This window comes from Buceros rhinoceros, unplaced genomic scaffold (genome assembly GCF_000710305.1).
Source record: "Buceros rhinoceros silvestris isolate BGI_N320 unplaced genomic scaffold, ASM71030v1 scaffold10529, whole genome shotgun sequence".
Classification (NCBI taxonomy): domain Eukaryota; kingdom Metazoa; phylum Chordata; class Aves; order Bucerotiformes; family Bucerotidae; genus Buceros; species Buceros rhinoceros.
In genome coordinates, this window is record NW_010432199.1 from 961 (window position 1) to 11,053 (window position 10,093).

Sequence of the window (10,093 nt, forward strand, 5' to 3'; positions counted from 1 at the left end):
ACTATACTTACCTTACTATAGTCGCGAGTGGAAAATGTGCTTGCTGAACCAACAGTAAGGACAGGAAATACTGGACAAGCACCCAGAAGGGAAAAGAGAGAGCCCAGCTTCTTCCCATCACAAAATTGTGGGGTTTTTTAGCTTAAAGAGGTGTAACAGCCATCTTGTAGAGCTGTAAAATTACATGGAACTGCCCCTTGAACACAACTTTTATTGAGAAAGAGAGCATGTGTAAGACATCGTAAGACGTGAATATTAAACTAAAGACTTAATCCACAGTGTCTGTGTGTCATGTCTTGATGCTTTTCTAATTGCGTTTCCTTTTTCCTGAGACAAAGTTTGGCATTAGTAATTTAGCTGAAAATGTAATAAGTCTTATTTTTAAACCCATTAGAACAAAGACGACAAAAAGTTGAAGAATATCTATCAAGAAAAAAGACGTTTTCTGGCGTACCTATTCAAGAAAACCAGGCATTGATCAGGTAGTATTTCTGCTATGGTTTACATTCTTTTAGGAAGGTACATGCTTGGTGGGAAAGACAAAAATAGCAGTTCTTTTAGACCACCTCAGCCTATGAGACTGCACAATGAGACTGGTGACCACATGGATTTCTTAAAGTACTTTTATTGTCAGGAAATACTAAAAGTTTTTAACTAAATGCAAAATAGATGCAATTCATGAAGTATATTATCTGCTCCCCTAGAGATTGAGGTGGGTCAGGATAGCTTCATGGCAGAGCTCTTGTTTCAAATGCTACTTTGTTGCTTGCCTCTAATCTTCCTTTTGCAAATAACTTTTTCTCCCCCTCTTTCTACTTGGCTCCTGTTGTCTAAAGTCTAGATGCTTAGTATAAGACCTAAAAAGCAACAGAAGTTTCTCTAGAGAAGACAGTGGTGGGAAAGAGAACAGAAGGTCCTAGCTCTAACATTGGTTCATGGTGTGGCAATGTTTTTGCAAATGGTAAATTTCAGTCTTAAATTTGTTCCCATTCAAATGGGAAGTCTTGCCTGCCTCCAGGTGGCACGGTCCCATGTTCAATAGCACAGAACTGCTTGGCAGTACAACTCTAACTGAACAATGATCTTTGAATATAAAATACACACAAACAACAAGGATAAATATAATTTGTCCAAAACTTGCTCTGTGTAGCAGGAAAAGGCAAGTGGTTTCATGTTGTAGAAAGCTATCTTGTGCTGGAAAATCAATGTCTATTATGAACTACTTTCATTGTAGTAATAATCTTAATTTAGCATTTGATCTACTTTACTTTTCCTCGTTTTCAGTTTCTTCTCTGGCTATTAAATTCCATGGCTTTTCATAGTCTTCAGTTAACTTGCTGTTTACAGCCACCATGTAAGTGTATGACTAATGCTTTTATCTTGTGGATACTTCTCTCTTGTGAAACTAGCACTGTTCCATGCTGTCTACCTGAAAGAAGGTCGTCATTCTCTTTTCCCAAGAAACAAGAAATAGGACAAGAGGAAATGGCCTCAAGTTGTGCCAGAGAAGGTTTAGATTAGAAAAAATTCTTCACTGAAAGGGTTGTCAAGAACTGGAACTGGCTGCCCAGGGAAGTGGTTGAGTCACCACCCCTGGAGGTATTTAAAAGATGTGTAGATGTGGTACTTAGAGACATGGTTTGAGTAGTGGACTTGGCAGTGTTAGATTAACGGTTAGACTTCATGACCTTAAAAGTCTTTTCCAACCTAAATGATTCTATAACTTCTAATCAGTTCCCTTACCATGTATTCTTGATCATAGGTAACACGGAAGTGATAGCATGATGCAGACTGCTTTCTGCATCATTTCAAAGTCACTAATTTATCTTGATTTTTCACTAACGTACCTTCATTTCAACTCAGCTGGCTTCCAGAAGATCATCTGATGCAAAGATATCAGTTGCTCTCTGGAATGTTAATTTTGAGTCACATTCAATAGGGTCACATACTTCATATAATGCATCATGAAGCATTTGAGGAAGAATTTGAACTTCTAATTTGAACTGAGCTGTTTTTCTTCTGAGCTGTCAATACATTTTTATAGTTACTAGGAGACAATACTGGTCTTGGTGGTTTTGTTACTTGCTGGGTAGTCTAACGGCAGCTCTGGTGCCTGACTGCAGGTTTCCTATCAGTGGTAGGAACTGATCCTTGTTCAGACTCACCTCAAATGGCCTGGCCTCTGATTGCAGTAGCTGAGCTTCAAATCCTTGTATTGCTTCCCTTTCGCTCTCAACTGCAGCATTTAGAAACTTGACTTTCTATGGCAGATGCATCAGGCCAGACAGGTTGGTGCTCATCCTTAAACATGGAACCTGAAGTCAACAGGGTCTGTTCTCTTTTCCTTCCCTCTGTTAGCCAGCTCTTTATGGTGTTCAAAGGGATGTTTTGCAGCCTGGGCCATGATCAGCATTTGCTTAACCATTTATTTTTTCTGGAGGAAGAGTACAAACTCAACAGAAATGCTTCAGCGTGAATTCAGCCTGCAGACTGCTGCCTAGATCATGTAAGCTTACTCTAAAAATACATTCCTTTGTTACGTTATAGGATGATTTAAGTGTCGTCTTTTTTTAAGCAGAAGCAGAACTAGGAGAGCAACTAGCAATAAACTGCAAGACAAAATACAGCTCTCAACATCTCCAAAGCCAGAAGTGGTAAGGTTTTGATTGATATTCAAATACTGATGGTCTCTGTTTCTGTGTCTACAACATTTCACTCACTTAAACTGTGTTTAATTTATACAGCTTCCAGAGCCTGAGAAGTTTGCAGGTGCAGAGGTGCAGTTTATTAAAACTTTACTCAGTGACTGCTTATTACCTGCTTTTTGGAGAGCTGTGACATTACTGTATGTAATGGATCATATTGATACTCATTTTGTACCTGACTGGAGAAGGGGTTAAAGATTAAGTGATGGGGTATGCAGACTGAGATGCTGCTTTTGACTATCAGCCTAAAGCAAGTTTGTACTTTGACTCTTCTTAGAAGGTGATTTTTGGCAGTTAAAAGCCAGCAGTTGCTTTGAGAATTTTCTTAATGTAAGAAGAGTGTAGCCCTCAGGTTAGGTCTGCTTACTTCCAAGGCAGAAGTAAGCCTTATGTGATGTTTTTGATGTGAGTTCTGTAATAAAAGCTGACAAATATTCTACTCGGTCTATATACAATACTTTTGTAGATACTTTTAAAGTGACATTTACTGTTAATCGTTTGTCTTGTAAATGAGTGAAAGCCCCTCTGGAAACAAGTAACATGCAGTGTGAATGTATTTTTAACATCTCCATGGATATGCTTTTGTTTTCAGGAAAATAAAGAGAATGCTAATAAACTGTCATGGGACCAATCAAGTGGAACCTCAGAAAAAGATGGTATTTTAAAGTCTGCGACAATCACAATGACAAATACCGTATCAGGCACAAACTATAATCCTGAAGATCGTGCTTCCAAGGATGAAGTCACTGAAATAAAATCTCAGCGTGTGACACTTAGCAAGTCCTTCTTGCAAATGAAGAGCATAAAAGAGAAGAAATTGATTGCAGAAAAACAAAATTCAAGTGTCAGCCTACCAAAGAAACCAGTGCTTGGCACATACCGTGGCAAAGTTATCCAATCCAAGATAAACTCCTTCCGAAAAGCACCAAAAAGTGAGGTGGAAAAAAGGTCTTTGCCAGACAAGAAGCTTCTTCCTTCTGCCACCAAACCAGCAGTAAGTTCTTTGTCCATGAGCAGTTGTATTGTAGTTCCGAAGACCATCGAAGTCACAAACTACCCAAATTCTCTAAAACCAAATGGTGTCCTTCCATTCCAGAGCAAACCATCTGATGAAGCTGCTATTAACTCACAGTTCAGTCTGAAGAAACAGCAACCGACATCTGCTGTGGCGCCAAAAAAAGTAACAGTCCAAAAAATAATTGGTGGAAGGGGACCACAGCCACCGAAGGCTGCTTCTAACAATTCTGACCGCAGAGTACTAGGAGTGAAGAAATGTGCAGATTTGTGTGAAGATGCAAAACCAATTTCCTTTGTTCCTGGTGCAAAGTCAAGTCAGAATTCTAAAACTAATGGCAACAGAAAATCTATTCTGCCAAAAGAGTCAGCAGAAGAGAGAAGGTAACTGAATTACTGTCATAGCTTGATCTTGGGAGGTATCAGCCCTTTCCAAGAATACCTATTTTGATCTATTCTTTGCTGAAACTGTGCTGAAAAACAAGATAACTGAGTGTTTGAACTTGATGCCCAAGGGCAGCAGACTAAAACTGCAGACTTAATACTGAGAAATCAGGTTTCAGACTAATTGCAGCAGCTCTTCAGGCTTACAGCTTGTCCTGTGCAGTTATAGATAGAAAATGTATATTGCTCAAGCTCTGTTTTTTAGGCTGTTTTGACATCCCTAAGCATGACAGTGAATTGCCCATGCATGCCACTGCTAAAAAAAAAAAAAAAAAAAAAAAAAAAAACCACCGACTGAAGGAGAGCACTGGTCAATGATATCCCATGAAACGCGCCCTAAAAAAAAAAAAAAAAAAAAAAAAAACAAACGACTGAAGGAGAGCACTGGTCAATGACATTTTTCAGCTTGGTAAATGCAGTTTAGACAATGGGGTGAAGATTCATAATCTAAAAGTTATTTAGTTTTCTTGGCAGAGCTCATTGTAGAAAGTCACATTTACTAAAAGTTGGTGGTCTAGGATGATGGGGTTGAAATGAAATAAATGAAATAATTCAGTCTTCACATATCCATCAGATTCAGATTTTAAAAGCTGTGTGACAGGGTTGTTCTGGGCTGCTCACCATGCTTAGCGTCTTTAGAGACAATTTTCTGATTTGAAGTAGGATTATAGAAGAGAGGTGGCACAGGTGAATAAATTTGGAGCATTTTTTACCCTCCCTTGGAAGAAAGGGTCTACAGCCTAAATCCCTAGTTGCTGCTGAAAACAGATTCAAGTGTTCTGACCTGGCAGATACCTAAAGCACATAGTTATATGCATAGTTCGGAAATTTCCATGCAGGATTAAATGGCAGCTGTATTCCTTTCAGGATTAAAGACAGAGGACTCGAGGACAATCTGGAAAGTGTGTCTTTGTATGACTTCCCCTAGTTAGTGTCAGTCAATGTAAAAATCATTAACTATCTATCTGTCACTTCAGCTAATAATATTCTTAAATGTAGAGCTCGCTTGGATGAATGGCGGGCATCTAAAGGAAAAGTCATGAGGAGACCTCCTATATCTGCGCTTCTGGGACTGCAGTCAAGAACTGAAGACCAAGAATTCTCTTCTGGTGATACTTTAGAGCATGTATTACATAATGAAAAGGTCAACAAGACTCTCACAGCATGTCTGCAGTTAACTGAACAGGTATTCAGTCCCTTGCCCACCAAGTTTTAATCACATGGGTCCCTACACCTAGCAAGTCTGACAGGCATGCTGGACCTTTGAATCAGATGCAGGGAACTAACTTGCTCCCCAGGTTAAGCAGTGTCATAGCTTTTTGCCAACACATGAGGAAATTAGGTCTCACTGAGAGTTCACTAACTTATTGAACTGCAAAGTAAGATTAGGCAATAATGGTAACGTAAAGTAGAAAAGCTGAATGTAATGAGTAACTATGATGTAATTAATCTAAATCAAGTTTGCATTTGCAGAAACTTGCCTGAACTTCTGAAAGTCTGTTTTAAGCATTTCTGAAGATGCTTATGCATTCTACCATCTTCTACTTACAATGCTATATCAATAACTCTCATTTGGAAGAACAGGTAGATTATAATTCTTCTGCTCAGGTTCATAGTTCAGTCTTGGAAATATTTGCCATCTTCAACTTTCAGGGTTACTCTCCAAAGAGAAAAAATTATTGCTTTCTAGTTCAAAAGCAGCTAAAACATAGCACCTCAGAATGTTCGCTGCATTTAAATCTCTGCTCCTGTGGTAACTTTAGGGATGTCAAGGTGATGAAGTACTTGCCATGCTGGAAGACCTGACACACAGCATTCCTGGGGCTAAAAAGCTTGCAAAATATTGGATCTGCTGTATGCGTCTTGAACAGATGGGCCCTCCTGAAAAGCTTGTTGCTGTCTATGAGGAGGCCATTTTGGCAGGAGCAATGGTGAGCAGCTTCTCTCAAAGTTTGAGATTAACAAATACAAAGGCATGAAAGTATGGTATATAAAATACAAATACTTATGATTTTACTAAATCCTTTTACAGTGGGAGAGCCATGTGACCTACTCGAACATAAAACACTGGATTTGGTTTGTGCCGTAACTGCTGTAGATACTACTTTCAAGAAGAAAGGTTTAGGATCATTAAAATACCACATGATGCTCTCCCTAGAGGAAATTAAGGACTGAACTTCTAGTATCACTAGAAACACAAAACAGAATTTAATTTTACGTTTATCGATGGACTTAGTTAACTATGCTTTAATATCAGCAAGATTTCAGGGCATCAAATACAGCCTTCGTGTACCAAATACAGAAAATACATGATTCATTTGTATTCTGAATGTCTGTACAGCATTAAATAAGGGCTTGTAACAAACATCACGTGGTCTGTACCACTTTCCCTGTAACTGTTATATCAAATAAGCTGAAATGACGATTAATTTTGGAATCGTTTTTCTAAAACAATACAACCTTTTTCCAGCCTAAAGATGAACTACGACGCATGCTAATAGATTCTATAAAAAGTACTGAAAACCTTTTGATGGCTGAGGATGGTAAGTCTGAGTACTCTAGTTAAATGTACTTGATAGGCAACACAAGTTTATTGTTTAAACTATTTCTGTATATTGAATTCCAGTTATTGGAAATTTCTGTGATCACTTTGTACTCAATTGTCTTTAACAACTTTGACTAAACATACTCTTCAATTGTGGGCTTGTTAAAATGAGTAGTGGAACTGCTTTCATATTCCAACTTTCTACTTAAACTCTATCAAAGCAAATTTGTCCAGCTATTTTAGCCTCATAACCAAGGATCAAATAAAAACATTCTTGTGAGCTGAAAATCAGTGGCCTCTGACATATAAGCTCCTTCATTAGCAGATGTGTTGTGTTGTAGCATAGTGTCAATGAAAGGTGGTAAATAGTCCAATTTTGGAAGCAAAGTAGCCATATATATTTCCATTCAATATAACATGACAAGTATTTGATCCCAGAAACTGACTGAAAAACTTGTTCAGAGCTGCTGCACCTTGTGAAGGAATATAATGACTTCTCAGGATGTACTTAGCCTGAGTTTTCAGGTTGCAGGCTCTTGAAGGCAAGTAAAATTATTAGTACCTTAAACCGCTGTGGCTCAGACTCAACACATACTTGATACATTTAAGTTTTCTGATGTCTCTGTGAAAAATTAACTTCTCTTTAGTTGTAACAAATCATAGCTGTACTTTTCTTCAATATGTCAATTTTAGGGGGAACTGCGATGGAAGCTCATTTAAGCGAGGTTGTGGAAGTCAGCAAAGAACCAAAATTATCCGAGGAGCAGGTTCAGAAGTCCTTCAAGGATCTTGGCTATGATGACGACAACCAAAAACAGGAGAGTGATGACAAGAAGGCAGAGACTAGTGGTGAAGTGATCAAAAACGATGACATGGATTTGGTCTTCAAACAGAGAGATGAGATCTTGCCAAAAAAGAATAAAAAGCACAAGACTAAAGAACATACAAAAAAGAAAGGAAAATGTGAAACAGAAGAGCAGGATGAGGATGGGGTAAAAACTATAGCTCAAACAGCTGATTCTCCTGAGAAGGAGAATGGCACATCTTATTTAATGAGATACAATCCATCTACCACACCATACTTAGAGAGGTAAGATTACTTCAGGTAATTATGGAAAGTTTGCTGTGTTTGGGGCAACAGTGATGTTTGCCCTGTTGAAACAGGGAGGCACTGCATTTATGAATAGCCAGTTAAAAGCTCTCAAGAACTTAGGGGTGTTTTTTTAGGATTTCTTCTTCCTTCAGAGGGAAGTATTTTTAAATAACTTCCTCTGTCCTCTGTTTACTCAAACTGTTTTCCTTTTTGAATGCTTCACTACAGAGTAATCGAACATCTTTGGCAGGGATCTAAACTCTAGGTCTAGGATCCCCTCCTACAGCTCACATGGCAGTAGCAGCTCTACATACAGCTAGGTAAAGAGAAAGTAGGTGTCAGCACTCCTCCACTTTTCAAATGTAGATCTGGTTGTATGTTGCACAACACAGAAGTGAACAAGAAATTACTGTCCTGTAAAGATTATCTTAATTGTATCCTGAGTAGTAATCTCAGGACAAAACATATAACAATTTTTTTTGCCACAAGCTTTCTTTTAAGATAACAGACTTAGGAAAGTTGTGTTCATCTTTAGCGTCTGATGGAGCTGGACTCCTGGCAGCTGTCCACTAACCCTCATAGCGGGAAGGAGTTTCCCCCAATGGAATTGGGGGGGAAATCCGCCTTTGGAAATTCTTTTCAGGAGGTTTTCCAGATTACGATATTTTGCTCAAGAGAAGAGTTTCATGTCTGGGTTATAACTGTGTGGATAGGAAAGGGCCCGTTTCCAGTTTCCTTTGGCTGTGGGAATAGGAAAGAGATGAATTGGAATTATGACTTGTTTCTGCTAAATGCTACAGAGGTCATTTGTGTGATGGTGTGCCTATGTTTAGAGATTTTTTTTTTTTCCTTAGTGTGAAGAGGCACCATGAGGCAACTGACTCCAGTGCTAAAGACCTGAAAATTGTAACCCCTTTGCGATATTCTCAGCGCATTCGGGAGAAGATGTGCAAGCTGTCAGATGCTGTTAGAGATCAAGATTCATCTGAGCAGATGAGAGAATTGGAACCAAAAGCCGCTGCATTTATCCACAAACAGAGCGATGTGATCGAAGAAATGAGTGCTGAAGTAGAAGAGTAAAAAGTAGCATTAATGCTACACGGGCTTTTTAAGGAGGGTTAGGGGGCGTTTGTTTTTAGCAGCTTTGAGCAAGGAGCTATCTGAAACTTGTGTGGATGGTTTAAGATGAAATTCTACTGCCTGAGTCACTACACATTTGAATTTATAAGTTTCTGCCTTTTCAAAATTGTTGTAAACTTGGTCCATTTTAATACTTATAAATCAGTGTCTTTATGTTAAATATGATTCCTTAAATATTGAATTAAGGACTAGGTTTAAACTTCATATAACAGCTTGATTGTAGTATACTGCTAATACCTACTGTCTTCCTATTCCCATTCCTATAAATTTTTTAGAATTGCACAATATAACTTTTAGCTTAAACAAGTAATGTAGGCATTCCACCAGGGTAATATCTACTACAGCAGCATTTTGTTTCAAAAACTTAAACTTAGTGTACACCTTGCTAACTAGTTTCAACTGTTGTATTCATTTTTAGGGGGTATTTCAACAAAACTGAACTTAATCTCTACTTACCGGGATTATCCATGATCAAGTAATCTCCTTTAGATGAGGTGTGATACACTAATTACTATGTAACTGTTCTAATGTTGGTTTGCATTAGTCTGTAATATGGTAGAATTATTAAACTCGTTAACTGAGTTGTATTTGTTTGTTCTTTATGAGCTTTAGCCCGGAAACATAGAATGTGGCTATAGGACTGAGACTGGAATGCTGAAGATTATTTTGACAGTTCATTTCCAAGAACAAACTAAAGCACAACATTGTGAAAATTCTCACATTCAGCAGAAGCTGAAAGTTTCCATATCTCAGTATGCAGATTTTACATGAACTGTAACTAAAACCTTAGCTGAGCCTTCAGATTTCAGTGTTAAACAGACCTTGGTCTCTAGGGCTAGCTAGAATCTTCTGTCCTTTTAGAAGGGACGTACCCTTTGCAGCTAACAAGAAACCAAACTTTAAGCATCCTACTGCAATATGTTTTCTTCAGAGAACCCTCCTGGTCACTGCCAAGCAAGTCAAAGCATCCCCATGTTCTACAAGGACTAGCTAGGCAAGCCTCTTGTGAAGGATTTAACTCTGCTGCATCTTGTGGTTCAGGCGCTGGCCCAGGGCATCTGTGTTATGCCAGTTCTCCTCGGTCACGGGCAGTGACTGGCACTGCATGGAGTCAGGCTCAGGGTGATCTTTACGGTTTTTTAATCTGTAAGT

At 38.6% G+C, this 10,093-nt stretch overlaps 1 protein-coding gene across 1 annotated transcript; it reads left to right on the forward strand.

The window, feature by feature from the left end:
* Nucleotides 1-394: 394 nt before the first annotated feature.
* LOC104487856 (cytoskeleton-associated protein 2-like) lies at nucleotides 395-8,881 on the forward strand (the record flags this gene model as incomplete). The annotated part of the gene is made up of 8 exons (XM_010143689.1): nucleotides 395-482; nucleotides 2,579-2,654; nucleotides 3,298-4,103; nucleotides 5,163-5,349; nucleotides 5,927-6,094; nucleotides 6,634-6,706; nucleotides 7,402-7,798; nucleotides 8,656-8,881. Coding segments are annotated over 8 exons (2,021 nt in total), but the record flags the coding sequence as incomplete, so codon positions are not given.
* Between the last annotated feature and the right edge of the window lie 1,212 nt (nucleotides 8,882-10,093).